Source organism: Macaca fascicularis, chromosome X, assembly GCF_037993035.2.
Source record: "Macaca fascicularis isolate 582-1 chromosome X, T2T-MFA8v1.1".
NCBI lineage: Eukaryota > Metazoa > Chordata > Mammalia > Primates > Cercopithecidae > Macaca > Macaca fascicularis.
The window spans coordinates 146,199,055-146,218,540 of NC_088395.1; the positions used below are offsets into that span (position 1 = coordinate 146,199,055).

A 19,486-nucleotide genomic window follows, 5' to 3' on the forward strand; every position below is an offset into this window, starting at 1 on the left:
TGGAGTGCAGTGGCGTGATCTCTACTCACTGCAACATCTGCCTCCTGGGTTCAAGAGATTCTCCTGCTTCAGCCTCCGAAGTAGCTGAGACTACAGGCATGCACCACCACTCCCAGTTAGTAGAGGTGGGGTTTCGCCATGTTGGCTAGGCTGGTCTTGAACTCCCGACCTCAAATGATCTGCCTGCCTCGGCCTCACAAAGTGCTGGGATTACAGGTGTGAACCACTACACCCAGCCTTAACCCTTGTTTTCTAAGGTCCCAGTGGCACAGGAATAATTGTAAGTCATACATGGGTTATAATGGAGATACTTGGCTGAAGCTCCTACAGACCCTTTTTTTGTTTTTGTTTTTGTTTTTTTGAAGTGGAGTCTCGCTCTTGTAGCCCAAGTGGAGTGCAATGGCGCCATCTCAGCTCACTGCAACCTCCGCCTCCCGGGTTCAAGAGACTCTCCTGCCTCAGTCTCCTGAGTAGCTGGGACTACAGGCGCCCACCACCACGCCCGGCTAATTTTTGTATTTTTTATTAGAGACGGGGTTTCACCATGTTGGCCAGGCTGGTCTCGAACTCTTGACCTCTGGTGATCCGCCCGCCTAGGCCTCCCAAAGTGCTGGGATTACAGGTACGAGCCACTGCACCTGGCCCTTTTTTCCTATTTCTATTTCCCTTCCTTTGCTGCTTCTAATTCTTAGAGATTGCACGCAGTGTGGCAGGGACTGTAAAATTGTGGGAACTGACAAAGCTGAAGACTTTTAGTAAGTCCCTGCTTGACACCACTATAACCATCTCACATGTGGCATACCACTTCATTGTGACTGCCTAAAGATCTGTGATTCCCAGCACCATCCCACAGCCAGCTCCACCCCAGCCCTGGTAGAAATTAGTCTTCTTGCTGAATGAACATTCTTTCGGCTCTTCAGGACCACGCCTCTCCCCACAGGAGGGTGGAATTGAGGATCTCTAAGAATCCTTTTAACTCTATGCTTATATAATTTCATGTAGATAATATACAAGAGAAATGTTTAAAATTTGACCTTTCAATGCTTTTTAAAAAAGTAATGGATTTTTAGAAAGGATTGTACTGAACAAAGGAGCAAAATATAATATAATCCGTTTCAGGCCTATAGCCAGGATCAGGTTATAAGCTTAGTAGATGAGTGTAAGAAAGGTGATTCAACAGAAAAGGGGCAGGACTGGTCTAAGAAGGAAGAGCCACACTTGAAATCGGCTTCACAGTGCCCTCTGGAGAAGGGAGAATTACGGTAGCAATGGATGGATTGAGCATGTGACCCTGAATAGTCTTACTGAATAGGGGAGACAAAATGGAGAGTGGGAGAGAAGGAAGTAAGGTACCGTAAGAGATAAGACAATGTTGCAAAAAGGCCAAGAAGGAGAAATTTGTGACTCTCTTACTTAAATCAGGACATTTCCAAGAAGTACTAAAGACTATCTATTGGAGTGATAGGGCTTAATTATTTTAAGTATTACCTTGGCCAAATTTTCACTGGTAAATCGGTCAATCCTTCTTCCCTCTCTCTCTCCCTCCCTTTTTCCGTCCCTCCCTCTCTTCCTTCGGTCCTTCCTTTTGTGCTAAAATTCTTCTCTGACTTATGGTGCATATATTTCTGTTACATAATTAGCTGGGCATGGTGGCGTACGCCTGTAATCCCAGCTACTTGGGAGGTTGAGGCAGGAGAATTTCTTGAACCCAGGAGGTGGAGGTTGCAGTGAGCCAAGATTATACCACTGCACCCCAGCCTGAGCAACAGAGTGAGACTCAAAAAAAAAAATTTAAAAAAGGATTTTGCATATTTAATGAGCTCCAAATATTCTGTAGACTCCTACTCTGTAATTAAGTGTGGTTTAAAAAAGAACATATGTAGTCAGGCTCGGTGGCTCATGCCTATAATCCCAGTACTTTTGGAGGCCGAGGCAGGTGGATTAACTGAGGTCAGGAGTTTGAGACCAGCCTGACCAACTTGGTGAAACCTCGTCTCTACTAAAAATACAAAAATTAGCCAGGTGTGGTGATGCACGCCTGTAATCCCAGCTGAATACTCAGGAGGCTGAGGCAGGAGAATCTCTTGAACCTGGGAGGTGGAGGTTGCAGTGAGCCAAGATTCTGCCACTGCACTCCAGCCTGGGTAACAGAGCAAGAGTCTGTCTCAAAAAAAAAAAAAAATACATCATGCAGATGACTTTTCTTAAGATGTCATTATATTGGCCATCACTAGCAATTAGTCACTTTTATGAGATATTAATATTCACAGCTTTGAAGGCATTACACGTCTCCAGGTTCAAAACAGGAAAGAGAAAAGAGCTTAGATTATTTGGCTTTGTCTATCAAGACATTAGAAGAATGTAAACTGAAAACCATACAATTTTGGCTTTTGCTATTTTCCAGGCTAGCTCACATTAGCTCCAATATCATCCTAAAATATGAAGCCAGATTGGGCAATGAAATTGCAATTTTTGATTGCAATTCTGATTTTTAAAAAGTCTTTTTTGGAGGGGGGTGTAGATGGAGTCTCCCTCTGTCGCCTAGGCTGGAGTGCAGTGGCACGGTTTCAGCTCACTGCAATCTCTGCCTCCTGAGTTGAGGATATAGATTCTCCTGCCTCAGCCTCCTGAGTAGCTGGGACTACAGGTGTGCACCACCATACCTGGCTGATTTTTGTATTTTTAGTAGAGACAGGGTTTCACCATGTTAGCCAGGCTGGTCTTGAACTCCTGACCTCAAGCAATCCGCATGCATTGGCCTCCCAAAGTGCTGAGATTACAGGGGTGAGCCACTGCGACTGGCCAAATTAGTCTTAAATGTTTTCAAACATTGATCAACATCATTTTAACAAAGCAACTATAATACATTAGGAGATGGATGGGAAAATTTGAACACAGACTGGATAATCAGTATTAAAAGATTATCATTAATTTTTTTTTTTTTTTTTTTTTTTTGAGACGGAGTCTTGCTCTGTTGCTCAGGCTGGACTGCAGTGGCCGGATCTCAGCTCACTGCAAGCTCCGCCTCCCGGGTTCACGCCATTCTCCTGCCTCAGCCTCCCGAGCAGCTGGGACTACAGGCGCCCGCCACCTCGCCCTGCTAGATTTTTGTATTTTTTAGTAGAGACGGGGTTTCACCGTGTTAGCCAGGATGGTCTCGATCTCCTGACCTCGTGATCCGCCCGTCTCGGCCTCCCAAAGTGCTGGGATTACAGGCTTGAGCCACCGCGCCCGGCCCGATTATCATTAATTTTTTTTACCTTCGCCTCTCCCACTTATCATTAATTTTAGGTGAGATAGTGGTATTGTTTGTATGTATTTTTAAAAGTCTTTATCTTTTACAGATACAAATGGGAGGGGGAATGGATAGGAGTCCAGTGAAATAAGATTGGCCATGTAGTGACAATTGTTGAATCTGAGTAATGGTTATATGGGAGTCCATTATACTACTTGCTCTACTTTTGCACATGTTTAAACTTTTTTCATAATAAGCAGTTTAAAAATCTGATGAAAACTATTTCTATTTGTGAATTTAAAAAATACTAGGCTTTTAAAACTCAGAACTACAACTTAATCCTGTACAGTCTGTCTTTTTAAAACAGGTAGTACCAATAGGAAATCAAGTCTGCAGCTCCCACAATCCTTTTTTGTTGCTGTTGAGATGGGGTCTGGCTATGTTGCTCAGGCTGGTCTTGAACTCCTGGGATCAAATGATCCTCCCCCTTTTTTTTTTTTTTTTTTGAGACAGAGTCTTGCTCTGTTGCCCAGGCTGGAGTGCAGTGGTGTGATCTCATCTCACTGCAACCTCCATCTCCCGGGTTTAACAGATTCTCCTGCCTCAGCCTCCCAAGTAGCTGGGATTACAGGTGTGCACCACCAAACCTGGCAAATTTTTGTATTTTTAGTAGAAATGGGGTTTTGCCATGTTGGCCAGGCTGGTCTCAAACTCCTGGCCTCAAGTGATCTGCCTGCCTTGGCCTCCCAAAGTGCTGAGATTACAGGCGTGAGCCATCGCATCCGGCCCCCACAATCCTTTTTTAATACATACACTGTTTCTTAAACCTTTTATACATAAGCAGCTACTTTGTGCCATCTGATAATTTTACGATGGCTTTATGGGTAAAGACTTGGGGGACCACCTGTGTAGAAGCAGAGATGATGGGGAAGTCAGATCTGAATGAATAAAACATCTTTATATGCCCCTGGCAGGCTAAAATAATAGCTTAGACTGATTAAAAGTGAAGTAGGGTCTGAGTGCCGTGGCTCATGCCTGTAATGCCAGCACTTTGGGAGGCTGAGGCGGGCGAATCACTTGAGGTCAGGAGTTCGAGACCAGCCTGGCCAACACAGTGAAACCCCGTCTCTACTAAAGGAACAAAAATTAGCTGGGCATGGTGGTGGGCACCTGTAATCTCAACTACTTGGGAGGCTGAGGCAGGAGAACCTTTTTTTTTTGAGACGGAGTCTCGCTCTGTCACCCAGTCTGGAGTGCAGTAGCTGGATCTCGGCTCACTGTAAGCTCCACCTCCCAGGTTCGCGCCATTCTCCTGCCTCAGCCTCCCGAGTAGCTGAGACTACAGGCACCCACCACCTCGCCCGGCTAGTTTTTGTATTTTTTAGTAGAGACGGGATTTCACCGTGTTAGCCAGGATGGCCTCAATCTCCTGACCTTGTGATCCGCCCGTCTCGGCCTCCCAAAGTGCTGGGATTACAGGCTTGAGCCACCGCGCCCGGCCAAGGAGAACCTTTTGAACCCAGGAGGCAGAGGTTGCAGTGAGCTGAGATCACACCAGTGCACTTCAGCCTGGGTGACAGAGCGAAACTCTGTCTCAAAAAAGAAAAAAATAAAGTGAAGTAGAGATTTTGCTCACATAGATAGATTGGGTGATCTGTGAGTAATGAGCATCCTAGTAGCTGGTAGTGAGAAGGCCGTACACCATAATGAATGACTGAGCATAAGCCAGTCATAGATCCAAATCTCAGTTCAGCCAATTACTAGATGTAATCTTACTATATGTTCCAGAGCCTCAGTTTACTCATCTAATACCCCATATACTGGGGGACTGTTGAAGTTTAAATGAAAGATACATAGTGTTAATGCAGCAGGTCTGGCTGTTCAGTCCTTGCATGTCTTCAAGGGAACCTGGAATCATTGCTGACCTTTGGCCAACCCCTGGAAATGTGGTCCTCAGAATGTTCTTATGTGAATGGTTGATGATTATATTTTATACACCTGGAGCAATGGACCAGGCCTCATCAGCTTGTCAGGATTGCTTTGCATAAACATCAACCTGTATGAAGTGCATTTGGTTTCATTTGTGATCCTGTGTTTCAGTTGCTTTGGCTGGTAATGTAGCATGATGTCACTATGAGCCTGAATCTTGATAAAAGTCTCAGACCAAGAGACTTAAACAGTTTTCCCTGGGCAGAGACATTCTGCTCATGTCAATGCAGCTTGCTGCTAGAGAGAAAGCATATCCTATGTGGCCCCAGATGGGAAAGTACTCAAAAGCCTGTCCCTGACCTCTCTGGATTTCTCCTGATATATTTTTCCTATTGCTCTTAGTCTGTGTAATCTTGCTCTAACAAAACCTTAGCCATGAGTATTGAGTTTTATGAGTCCTTGTGGTGAATCAGCAAACTTGAGGGTGAATTTAGGACCTGTGAAATATAAAGGGACTAGTACAGTACCTGAAGAATAATACATATCCAATATATGCTTGCTAGTGGCATTTAAATTCTGCCTGCTGGATGTTGTAGGGGACAAGTTGTACTCTGCTAGAATATAGGCTGGGAATACAGGACTTTGCCTGATTTTCTCAACAATGCCCTTGGAAGAAGGGAAGGATAACATTTCATCAATAGGAAACTTAGAGGATATAACTCCAAGATTCTCCTCTGGCTTCCCAGCCCTTCTGATTCAGAGTGGAGAGGTGCCATGTAGGACAAATGTGTGGACGAGTAGACCACCAACTGAGACCTTTGGAGACTGCATGCAGGGCAAACTCTTTTACCATTTTGAAGAGTAACAAAAACAATGAAAAGCCTTGTTGAGAGTTCGAAATTTAGAAAACTTAGACTAATGTTATGGTGCTCCAAGTGTGGGTGCCACAGGCTGGATCTTCACTTTAGGTAATAGCCACCAGAGGCAATGGTGTTAAAAGTAGTTATCAGGAAGGCCAGGCACAGTGGCTCATGCCTGTAATCCCAGCAGTTTGGGAGGCCAAGGCAGGCGGATCACTTGAGGTCAGGAGTTCGAGGCCAGCCTGGGCAACATGGTGAAACCCCATCTCTACTAAAAATACAAAAATTAGCCAGGCATGGTGGTGCATGCCTGTAGTCCCAGCTACTTGGGAAGCTGAGGCAGGAGAATCACTTGAACCTAGGAGGGAGAGGTTGCAGTGAGCCGAGGTCATGCCACTGTACTCCAGCCTGGGCGACAGAGTGAGACTTTGTCTCAAAAACAAACAAACAAACAACAATAACAACAACAAGTGGTTATCAGGAATTTCCCCAACTCAGCCAGAACCAAGCGAACAGAATGTTTTAGTCTATCCAGGCTGCTATAGTAAAATACCATCAACTGGGTGGCTTATAAACAACCAAAATTTATTGCTCACAATTCTGGAGGTTAGGAAGTTCAGATCAAGGCACCAGAATATTCAGTGAGGGCTGACTCTATGATGTGTAAGTGGGGTCTTTTCACTGTGTCCTCACATTGTGGAAGGGGTGAACTCTAGTCTCTTCAGCCCCTTATAAAGGATTAGTACCCTTATATAGGGCTGAAGGGTACTCACATGACCTAATTACCTCCCAAAACCTCCACCTCCTGATACCATCACATAGGGGATTAGGTGTCAACACATCAATTTGCGGGGAACACAAACATTTAGTCCATAGCACAGAGCTATTTCCAACAAGCACTGGGCATGACAGAAAGAGTCTTTTTTCTGTCATGAAACTGTGAGGACTGCACATAAACATTAAAAAGTAATTGGATTGAGACTTCAGTTGAGAGCTAATTCTAGGGAAGGAAGTCTAGGGTACCCATATTGCAATTTCTTTTTTTTTTTTTTCTTTTGAGATGGAGTTTTGCTCTGTTACCCAGGCTGGAGGGCAGCTGCTCAATCTCGGCTCACTGCAACCTCCGCCTCCTGGATTCAAGCGATTCTCCTGCCTCAGCCTCCCGAGTAGCTGGGATTACAGACACCCGCCACCACGCCTGACTAATTTTTGTAATTTTAGTAGAGACGAGATTTTGCCATGTTGGCCAGGCTGGTCTCGAACTTCTGACCTCAGGTGATCTGCCTGCCTCAGCCTCCCAGAGTGCTAGGATTACAGGCGTGAGCCACCACACCAGGCCCCATCTTGCAATTTCTTTCTAGGTTTGTATGAGTGTATGTTTATGGTTCTTATCCAAGTGACCAGGTCTAAGTAAGAGACATCAAAAGATCCTTGTGCCCCCTAAAATGAAATAATAATTACAATAGTAATTTATGTCATGTATTTTATTGATATTTTTAAAATAAATCGCCTCCAAGACAGATTGGACTGATCTTGATAGTGATTTTTCCCTCTGCTGGTTTCTTAAGGGATGATGAGCATAAAATAGTTGGTATAAGTTTGCTCTTTCACACTTGGATTTTATTTTTGTTGAGCTCCTAATCATTTAGGGTTACTTCAGAGGTGACTTGATTGTACCCTCTGTCGCACGTAATGATTATATCTTTATCACTGTCATCCTCACTGTAATAACTCATCATATCACTGTCATTCACGTGATCATCGTATGCATTGTTCCTGGAATGTAACTCACGAAAGGACCTGGGAGAGGACTTGACTTTGCTTGAAACATATAGGTTTTGAGTGTTTTTCTCCTTTGCCTCAGAAATATCATTGACCAAAGGCTTATAAGTTTTGGAAACAAGATGTTTTTTCTTGTAGGATTGACAAGTTTCGGCTACTTTAGAGTTGGATAATAAGGCTGCCCTGCCTCGACTCACTGACCTTTTTGGATTAAAATGTTTGGGAGGCTTAGCCAATTCCTTTAGACTGAATGGCTCGGATGGTGACATTTCATTTTGTGGATGAGATGAACAAAGTGGCTTGGATAGCCGAGGTGGCCTGACTGGCTTATCTGAACTGGCTAGATTACACGCATAGTCTAGCTTACGTGATTTTTCTGGACTGCCTGTTCTATGTGCCTTTTCCAGGTGAGATGACTTGCATAATTTTTTTGAGCGTGATGACCTGGATGACCTTTTTGGCTTTGATGGCCTAGTTAACTTTCCTGCGCTGTTTGGTATGGATGGCTTTTGTAGACTTGAGGGCCTGATTAATTTTTCTGTACTGGATGGTGTGGATGACCTTTCTGGACTTGAGGAATCAGATAACTTGTCTACAGTGGATAGCATGGGTTGTGTTTCAGGACTGCATTGACTGGCTGTCTTGGCTTCATTGCATGATGTTTTGGATGACTTGGCTGCTATACCTTTTTTCTTGACCCTGAAAGTATAGAAAATTTGGAGTATATGATTTAAAACAAAAGAGACCTGTTATTATTATCAGAGAACATATGGTACTGTCAGCTTAGACCTGTGGTCTTTTTGGGACTTTAATATGAAAACTGAACACAGTAAGAATTGGAGTGTGATGGCTGGGCATGGTGGTTCACACCTGTAATCCCACACTTTGGGAGGCCAAGGTGGGCAGATCACTTGAGGCCAGGAGTTCGGGACCAGGCTGGCCAACATGGTGAAACTCCATCTCTATTAAAAATATAAAAATTAGCCTGGTGTGGTGGTGCACGCCTGTAGTCCCCAGCTACTCGGGAGGCTGAGGCAGGAGAATCGCTTGAACCTGGGAGGCGGAGGTTGCAGTGAGCCAAGATGATGCCATTGCACTCCAGCCTGGGTGACAGAGTGAGACTCTGTCTCAAAAGCAAACAAACAAACAAAACCACAAAAACAGAATTGGAGAGTGGTGAAAGCCACAACTAAGGTTATAAATATGAACTCTTGTTTAATGCTTTTTCTTAAGAGCATTTTACTATTTAACCACATTAGATAACTGTATAATCCACATATAGAATTACACAAAGTTGTTTCAAATCTACTGTAAAAAGAGAGAAACACACACACACACACACACACACACACAGAGAGAGAGAGAGAGAGAGAGAGAGAATGAACCTCACTTATTTCAGAATTAAACTTTTTATTAAAAAGTCACAAATTGATAATGTATCACAAGAAAAAAACTATAGAAAAAGTCATTGTTTTGTATCATATTTACAACACCAAGTTATCTGTGCATATTTCAAATCATAACATTCCTCTGAAACTAAAGAATACAGTACTGGTACCACATTTTAGTCACCAGTCTTTGGAATGGAATATTTTTAGGGAACTAGTATATAAAAGGCAGGCATTGAGATCATGAGAGTAACAACAGTGAATAATTTTTTCATGCGATTAAATCTTAAAATGGTGGATTATCCAAAATGTTTTATTGTCTTTGAAAAATAGAGACCCGGCCGGGCGCGGTGGCTCAAGCCTGTAATCCCAGCACTTTGGGAGGCCGAGACGGGCGGATCACGAGGTCAGGAGATCAAGACCATCCTGGCTAACACGGTGAAACTCCGTCTCTACTAAAAAATACAAAATACTAGCCGGGCGAGGTGGCGGGCGCCTGTAGTCCCAGCTACTCGGGAGGCTGAGGCAGGAGAATGGCGGGAACCCGGGAGGCGGAGCTTGTAGTGAGCTGAGATCCGGCCACTGCACTCCAGCCTAGGCGACAGAGCGAGACTCCGTCTCAAAAAAAAAAAAAAAAAAGAAAAAGAAAAACAGAGACCCAATTCCCTCTCTCTTTCTCTTCATTCTCCCACTCTTATTTGGATATTCATGCCCTCTTTTCCTATATTGAATTTATAATGCAATTAATATCCTGGAGTTCAGCTGAACCCTGAACAAGAGACACTTTGACTAAAGTTAATAATGTACTAGAGAATATTTAAGAGTTGATATAATTTAAGTGAAAATATTCACCTACAAAAGGTTGGTAGCTCTTCAGAAGTCTAAAGTTAATATTAAGTAACCTGAACAATGAAACCTCCACTATATGTACACACACACACACACACACACACCTTGCACTCTTAATTCAAAGGAGTAAAACTTACATTCCTGCTTTGGATGCATCATCACTCAAACAGTTATAATGGAGATAACAAAAACAGATAAAGACAAAAACCATGATGATAATACCGACTAAAATAAGTAGATTTCTTCTAAGGTAGTTCAATTTTGTCTGCATTGATTCAACAGGTTTATCTCCTGCAAAGAGATTGTATAATCAGAGAAGGTGTTAGGTAACCAAGTTTTTTTTTTTTTTTTTTTTACATTGATAGTGGTTTGATAGTGTAGATCGAAATAACATTTCTTCATCAATTATTTTTTAAACCTGATTAATTGTACCACTATTATGTTTTTACCTCATGGATCCAGCCAGTCTAGAAGCTAAATCTGGGAGGCATCACTGACTAATCCATACCATTACCTGGGTTATCCCTGAATCTTGGCTTGCTTATCACATTACCCAGGTTTTTGAATCTGTGTGTGTATGTCTTGCATGTATAAGTGTACTTGAGCGTCAATGTGTGTGTGAATGTGTGTAATTGAAAAGAGATGTGACAAAAACAAACCCTTGTTAAAAACCTACTATATGCTGGAGATCTGGCAAGATGGCCAAATAGGAACAGCTCTGGTCTGCAGCTCCCAGTGAGACCAATGCAGAAGGCGGGTGGTTTCTGCATTTCCAACTGAGGTACCCAGTTTATCTCACTGGGACTGCTTAGGGGTACCCAGTTCATCTCATTGGGACTACAATGGGTGTCGCCCAAGGAGGGTGAGCAGAAGCAGGGTGGGGCGTTGCCTCACCCGGTAAGTGCAAGGAGCCAGGGGACTCCCTCCCCCAGCCAAAGGAAGCCGTGAGGGACTGTATTATCTAGCCCAGATACTACGCTTTTCCCATGGTTTTGGCAATCCACAGACCAGGAGATTCTCTCATGTCCCTACAACACCAGGGCCCTGGGTTTCAAGCACAAAACTGGGTGGCTATTTGCACAGACACAGAGCTAAATGTAGCAGTTTTGTTGTTGTCGTTGTTGTTGTTTTTCCCCCGAGTGGCACCTGGAAGCCCAGTGAGACAGAACCGTTCACTCTCCTGGAAAGGGGGCTGAAGCCAGGGAGCCATGTGGTCTCACTCAGCAGATCCGACTCCCATGGAGCCCAGCAAGCTAAGATTCACTGGCTTGAAATTCTTGATGCCAGCACAGCAGTCTGAAGTAGACCTGGGATGATGGAGCTTGGTGGTGGGAGGGGTGTCCACCATTACTGAGGCTTCAGTAGGCAGTTTTCCCCCTGACAGTGCTAAGGAGGCCAGGAAGTTCGGACTGGGTGGAACTCACCACAGTGCTGCAAAGCAACTGTGGCCAGACTGCCTCTCTAGGTTCCTCCTCACTGGGCAAGGTATCTCTGAAAGAAACGCAACAGCCCCAGTCAGAGGCTTACAGATAAAACTCCCACTTCCCTGGGACAGAGCACCTGGGAGAATGGGTGGCTGTGGGTGCAGTTGCAGTGGATTTAAACGTTGCTGCCTGCCGGCTCTGAAGAGAGCAGAGGATTCTGACAAGGAGGATTCTTCCAGCACAGCACTCAAGCTCTGCTAAGAGACAGACTGCCTCCTCAAGTGGGTTCCTGACCCCCGTGCCTCCTGGATGGAGAGACCTGCCAGCAGGGGTCGACAGACACCTCATACAGGAGAGCTCTGGCTGGCATCAGGCTTGTGCCCCTCTGGGACAAAGATTCCAGAGGAAGGAGCAGGCAGCAATCTTTACTGTTCTGCAGCCTCCACTGATGATACCCAGGCAAATAGGGTCTGGAGTGGACCTCCAGCAAGCTGCAGCAGACCTGCAGAAGAGGGACCTGACTGTTAGAAGAAAAACTAAAAACAGAAAGCAGTAACATCAACATCAACAAAAAGGACCCCCACACAAAAACCCCATCCAAAGGTCATTAGCCTCAAAGATCAAAGACAGATAAATCCACGAAGATGAGGAAAACCCAGTCCCAAAATGCTGAAAATTCCAAAAACCAGAATGTATTTTCTCCTCCAAATGATCACAACTCCTCTGCAGCAAGGGCACAAAACTGGACAAAGAATGAGTTTGATGAATTGACAGAAGTAGACTTCAGAAGGTGGGTAATAACAAACTCCTCTGAGCTAAAGAAGCACGTTCTAACCAAATGCAAGGAAGTTAAGAACATTGATAAAAGATTACAGAAATGGCTAACTAGAGTAACCCATTTAGAGAAGAACATAAATGACCTGATGGAGGTGAAAAACACAGTATGAGAACTTCAGATGCATATACAAGTATCAATAGCCAAATCAATCAAGCAGAAAAAAGGATATCAGAGATTGAAGATCAACTTACTGAAATAAGGTGTGAAGACATGATTAGAGAAAAAAGAATAAAAAACAAAATGAACAAAGCCTCCAAGAAATATGGGACTATGTGAAAAGACCAAACCTATGATTGATTGGTGTACCTGAAAGTGACAGGGAGAATGGAACCAAGTTGGAAAACACACTTCAGGATATTATCCAGGAGAACTTCCCCAACCTAGCGAGACAGGCCAACTTTCAAATTCAGAATATACAAAGAACACTACTAAGATATTCCTGGAGAAGAGCAACCCCAAGACACATAATCATCAGATTCTCCAAGGTTGAAACGAAGGAAAAAATGTTAAGCACAGCCAGAGAGAAAGGTCAGATTACCTACAAAGGAAAGCCCATCAGACTAACAGAGGATCTCTCTGCAGAAGCTCTACAAGCCAGAAGAGAGTGGGGGCCAATATTCAACATTCTTAGGGAAAAGAATTTTCAACTCAGAATTTTATATCGGCCAAACTAAGTTTCATAAATGAAGGAGAAATAAAATCCTTTCTAGACAAGAAAGGATTTTTGTCTTTTGTCAAAATATTTGTCAAATACTGAGGGATTTTTGTCACCACCAGGCCTGCCTTACAAGAGCTCCTGAAGGAAGCACTAAATATGGAAAGCAAAAATCAGTACCAGTCACTGCAAAAACACACCAAAATATAAAGATCAATGACACTATGAAGAAACTGCATCAACTAATGTGGAAAATAACCAGTTAGCATCATAATGACAGGATCAAATTCACACATAATAATATTAACCTTCAATGTAAATGAACTAAATACTCCAATTAAAAGACATAGACTGGCAAATTGGATAAAGAGTCAAGACTCATCAGTATGCTGTATTCAGGAGACCCATCACACGTGGAAAGACACACATAGGCTCAAAATAGAGGGATGGAGGAATATTTACCAAGTGAGTAGAAAGCCAAAAAAAGCAAGGGTTGCAATCCTAGCCTCTGAAAAAATGAACTTTAAACCAACAAAGATCAAAAAAGACAAAGAAGGGCATTACATAATGGTAAAGGTATCAATGCAACAAGAAGAGCTAAGTATCCTAAATAGATAAGCACCCAATACAGAAGCACTCAGATTCATACAACAAACTCTTAGACACCTACAAAGACATTTACACTCCCACACAGTAATAGTGGGAAACTTTAACATCCCACTGTCAATATTAGACAGATCAAGGAGACAGAAAATTAACAAGGATATTCACAACTTGAACTCAGCTCTGGACCAAGTGGACCTAATAGAACTCTCCAACCCAAATCAACAGAATATACATTCTTCTCAGCACCACATAGCACTTATTCTAAAACCAACCACGTGATTGGAAGTAAAACACTCCTTAGCAAATGCAAAAGAACAGAAATCATAACAAACAGTCTTTCAGATCATGGTGCAATCAAATTAGAACTCAGGATTAAGAAACTCACTCAAAACCACACAACTACATGGAAACTGAACAACCTGCTCCTGAATGTACATAACAAAATTAAGTCAGAAATAAAGAAGTTCTTTGAAACTGTGAGATCAAAGAGACAATGTACCAGAATCTCTGGGACACAGCGAATACAGTGTTAAGTGGGAAATTTATAGCACTAAATGCCCACATCAGAAAGCAGGAAAGATCTGAAACTGACACCCTAATATCACAATGAAAAAAACTAGAGAAGCAAGAGCAAACAAATTCAAAAGCCAGCAGAAGACAAGAAATAACTAAGATCAGAGCAGAACTGAAGGAGATAGACACACAAAAATCCCTTCAAAAAGAAAATCAATGAATCCAGGAGCTGGTTTATTGAAAATATTAATAAAATAGACCACTAGCCAGACTAATAAAGAAGAAAAGAGAGAAGAATCAAATAGACACAATAAAAAGTAATAAAGGGGATATCACCACTGATCCCACAGAAATACAAACTACCATCAGATAATAGTATAAACACCTTTACACAAATAAACTAGAAAATCTAGAAGAAATGGATAAATTCCTGGACACACACATTCTCCCAAGACTAAACTAGGAAGAAGTCAAGTCCCTGAATAGACCAATAACAAGTTCTGAAATTGAGGCAGTAATTAATAGCCTACCAACCAAAAAAAGCCTAGGACCAGACAATTCACAGCCAAATTCTACCAGAGATACAAATAGGAGCTGGTACCATTTCTTCTGAAACTATTTTAAACAATAGAAAAAGAGGGACTCCTCCTTAACTCGTTTTATGAGACCAGCATCATCCTGATATGAAAACCTGGCAGAGACACAACAAAAAAAGAAAAATTCAGGCCAATATCCCTGATGAACATCGATGTGAAAATCCTCAATAAAATACTGGCAAACTGAATCCAGCAGCACATCAAATAGCTTATCCACCATGATCAAGTTGGCTTCATCCCTGGGATGCAAGGCTGGTTCAACATACGCAAATCAATAAATGTAATCTATCACATAAACAGAACCAATTACAAAAACCACATGATTATCTCAATAGATACAGCAAAGGCCTTTGATAAAATTCAACACCCCTTCATGCTAAAAACTCTCAATAAACTAGGTATTGATGGAACATAACTCAAAATAATAAGAGCTATTTATGACAAACCCATAGCCAATATCATACTGAATGGGCAAAAGCTGGAAGCATTTCCTTTGAAAACCTGCACAAGACAAGGATGCCCTCTCACCACTCCTATTCAACATAGTATTGGAAGTTCTGGCCAGGGCAATCGGGCAAGAGAAAGAAATAAAGGGTATTCAGATAGAAAGAGAGGAAGTCAAATTGTCTCTGTTTGCAGATGATGTGATTGTATTTTAGAAAATCCCATCATCTCAGCCCAAAATATCCTTAAGCTGATAAGCAAATTCAGCAAAGTCTCAGGATACAAAATCAATTTGCAAAAATCACAAGGATTCCTATACACCAATAATAGATAAGCAGAGAGTCAAATAATGAGTGAACTCCCATTCATAATTGCTACAAAGAGAATAAAATACCTAGGAATACAACTTACAAGGGATGTAAAGGAACTCTTCAAGGAGAACTACAAACCACTGCTCAAGGAAATAAGAGAGGTCACAAACAAATGGAAAAACATTCCACACTCATGGATAGGAAGAATCAATATCGTGAAAATGCCCATACTGCCTGAAGTAATTTATAGATTCAATGCTATTCCCATCAAGCTACCACTGACTTTCTTCCCAGAATTAGAAAAAACTACTTTAAATTTCATATGGAACCAAAAAAGAGCCTGTGTAGCCAAGACAATCCTAAGCAAAAAGAACAAAGCTGGAGGCATCACTCTACCTTACTTCAAACTGTACTACGAGGTTACAGTAACCAAAACAGTATGGTGCTGGTACCAAAACAGACATACAGACCAAAAGAACAAAACAGAGGCCTCAGAAATGACACCACACATTTAAAACCATCTGATCTTTGACAAACCTGACAAAAACAATGGGGAAAGGATTCCCTATTTAATAAATCATGCTGGCAAAACTGGCTAGCCATATGCAGAAAACAAAAACTGGATCCCTTTTTTACACCTTATTCAAAAATTAACTCAAGATGGATTAAAGACTTAAATGTAAAACCTAAAACCATAAAAACCCTAGAAGAAAACCTAGGCAATACTATTCAGGACATAGGCATGGGCAAAGACTTCATGACTCAAACACCAAAAGCAATGGCAACAAAAGCCAAAATTGACAAATGGGATCTAATTAAACTAAAGAGCTTCTGCACAGCAAAATAAACTATCATCAGAGTGAATAGGCAACCTACAGAATGGGAGAAAATTTTTGCAATTTATCCATCTGACAGAGGGCTAATATCCAGAATCTACAAGGAACTTAAACAAATTTACAAGAAAAAGCAAATGACCCCATCAAAAAGTTGGCGAAGGATATGAACAGACACCTCTCAAAAGAAGACATTTATGGGGTCAACGAACCTATGAAAAAAAGTTCATCATCACTGGTCATTAGAGAAATGCAAATCAAAACCACAATGAGATACCATCTCATGCTAGTTAAAATGGTGATCATTAAAAAGTCTGGAAATAGCAGATGCTGATGAAGGGAGGAGAAATAGGAATGCTTTTACACTGTTGATTGGAGTGTAAATTAGTTCAACCATTGTGGAAGACAGTGTGGCGATTCCTCTAGGATCTAGAACCAGAAATACCATTTGACCCAGCAATCCCATTACTGGGTATATACCCAAAGGATTATAAATCATTCTACTGTAAAGACGCATACACATGTATGTTTGCTGCAGCACTATTTACAATAGCAAAGACCTGGAACCAACCCAAATGCCCATCAATGATAGACTGGATTAAGGAAATGTGGCACATATACACCATGGAATACTATGCAGCCATAAAAAGGAATGAGTTCATGTCCTCTGCGGGGACATGGGTGAAACTGGAAACCATCATTCTCAGCAAACTAACAGAGGAACAGAAAACCAAACTCTTCATGTTCTCACTCATAAGTGGCAGTTGAACAATGAGAACACATGGACACAAGGAGGGGAACATCACACACTGGGCCTGCTGTGGGGGTGGGGGGCAAGGGAAGGGAGAGGATTAGGACAAATGCCTAATGCATGCAGGGCTTAAAACCTAGATGACGGGCTGATAGGTGTAGCAAACCACCATGGCACATGTATACATATGTAACAAACCTGCACATTCTGCACATGTATCCCAGAACTTAAATTAAAAAACCCAAAAAACAAAAAACAAAAAACAAAAAACCCCTACTATATGTTAAGTCCCTTGCCAGATTCATTTATATAGTATTAGCTAGTTTGGTGGGGACGGGTTGGTATATTGAGTGGGGAAGGGTGGTAAAGGAGGACCATAAGTCTGTCATCTTGACGCTTATATTTTGCTTAAGTTTTTTACACAGAAGTAGAAATATCAGCTGTTGTATTAGAAATTCTTGAAGACCTACTAATGTTAACACTGCTAAAAGCAACAGCAAAGTAACAGCAGATTTCTTAAATACAGCTGGCTTTTCTAATTAAATACTTTAATGTATACTATAACAGATCATAATTTACAAGTTTTAAGGTTAGGCACCTACCTGTAGTAGAAGATCCATTCGTTTGGTTTGTAGTCATACAATTATTTGTCCAAATGGACAGAAGTAGGACACAAATAACAAGATTCATGTCCGCAACTTGGTTCAAATGATTCGTCTACTAATTCTCAAGGTAACTACTGAATTTATGTGGTTCAGAGTGTTCTAGGCATTTATGACATCATTACCATTGTGTGTCATACTCTGACAACATAATCTCACCATGGGGAAGCATAAGCTTCTGTATACAAATTTTACCAGGTGACTTTTTTTTTTTGAGACAGAGTTTGGCTCAGGCTGGAGTGCAATGGCATCATCTTGGCTCACTGCAACCTCCACCTCCCGGGTTCAAGGCATGGTGGCTCACAGCTGTAATCCCAGCACTTTGGGAAGCAGAAGTGGGCGGATCACTTGAGGTCAGGAGTTCAAGACCAGTCTGGCCAACATGGTAAAACCCCATCTGTATTAAAATGCAAAAATTGGCTGGGTGTGGTGGTCGGCACCTGTAATCACAGCTACTTGGGAGGCTGAGGGAGGAGAATCACTTGAACCTGGGAGGTGGAGTTTGCAGTGAGCCTAGATTCCACCACTGCACTCCAGCCTGGGCGACAGAGTGAGACTCCATCTCACAAAAAGAAAAAAAAAATTCGAAACAAGAAAATTGAGGCATTATTAATTAGAGAAGGAAGTATTTGGAGAAGGTAAGGGAAAATGGGATAGATTTCCTAGGGAAGCAATACTGGGGCTGAGTTCTGAAAGGTAAGTAGGAGTGAATTATCAGGAAAGCAAAAAGAAGAATATTCTAAGTGGAGGAGGCACATGTGCCAAGGCACTGTGATGGAAGGAAGGGTGGCATGTTGGAGAAACCAGAAGAACGTAAGAGAATTGAAGAATAATGGGGAAGCACAGAAGAGCTTTGGGTTGTTTGTTTGTTTTTGAGACAGGGTCTTGCTCTGTTGTCCAGGCTGAAGTGAAGTGACACCATCTTGGTTCACTGCGGCCTCCACCTCCTGGATTCAAGTGATTCTCATGTCTCAGCCTCCCAAGTAGCTGGGATTACAGGCTTATGCCACCATGCCCGGCTAATTTTTTTTTTTTTTTTTTTTTTTTGTATTTTTAGTAGAGATAGGGTTTCACCATTTTGGCCAGGCTGGTCTCGAACTCCTGGCCTTTGGTGATTTGCCCACCTTGGCCTCCCAAAGTGTTGGAATTGCAGGCGTGAGCCACCAGCCTGGCCCACAGGAGAGTTTTTAGCTAAGGATTGACATGTTAAGGTCTGTGTTTTAGAAAAAGCACTCTGGCTGTAATATGGGGAACAGATTGGAGAGGCACAAGTGGAAGAAAGTAGTAAGACAATTAGGAGGATATTACAGCAGTCTGAGAGAGAGAGAATGGTGGCTTAAAGCAGAGTAGTAGTGGGGAAGATAAAGAAAAATGGACCAAAGCCAGGTGCAGTTGCTCATGCCTGTAATCTGAGCACTTTGGGAGGTCGAGGGGGACGGATCACCTGAGGTGAGGAGTTTGAGACCAGCCTGGGCAACACAGTGAAACCCCATCTCTACTAACAATACAAAAATTAGTCAGGCATGGTAGTGCATGCGTGTGATCCCAGGTACTTGGGAGGCTGAGGCAGGAGAATCACTTGAACTCAGGAGGTGGAGGTTGCAGTGAGCCAAGATCGTGCCACTGCACTCCAGCCTGGGCAAACGAGTAAGATTTCATGTCAAAAACAAAACAAACAAACAAACAAACAAAAACAAAAACCACCACCACCACCAACAAACAAAAAAAGAAGAGAGGTAACGAGGATGATTCATTCATTCAACAAATAAGTACTGAATGTCTATTATGTGACAAGAAGCTTTGGGTTCAA

The 19,486-nt window shown here is 42.3% G+C and overlaps 1 protein-coding gene across 1 annotated transcript; it reads right to left on the minus strand.

The window, feature by feature from the left end:
* Positions 1–7,493: 7,493 nt before the first annotated feature.
* Positions 7,494–17,728, minus strand: CXHXorf66 (chromosome X CXorf66 homolog). The gene is made up of 3 exons (XM_005594730.4): positions 17,617–17,728; positions 10,181–10,334; positions 7,494–8,505 (listed from the first exon to the last, which is right to left on the minus strand). Exons 1-3 carry the CDS (start codon positions 17,702–17,704, stop codon positions 7,662–7,664), a joined length of 1,086 nt encoding a protein of 361 aa, XP_005594787.2. The 5' UTR covers positions 17,705–17,728; the 3' UTR covers positions 7,494–7,661.
* Between the last annotated feature and the right edge of the window lie 1,758 nt (positions 17,729–19,486).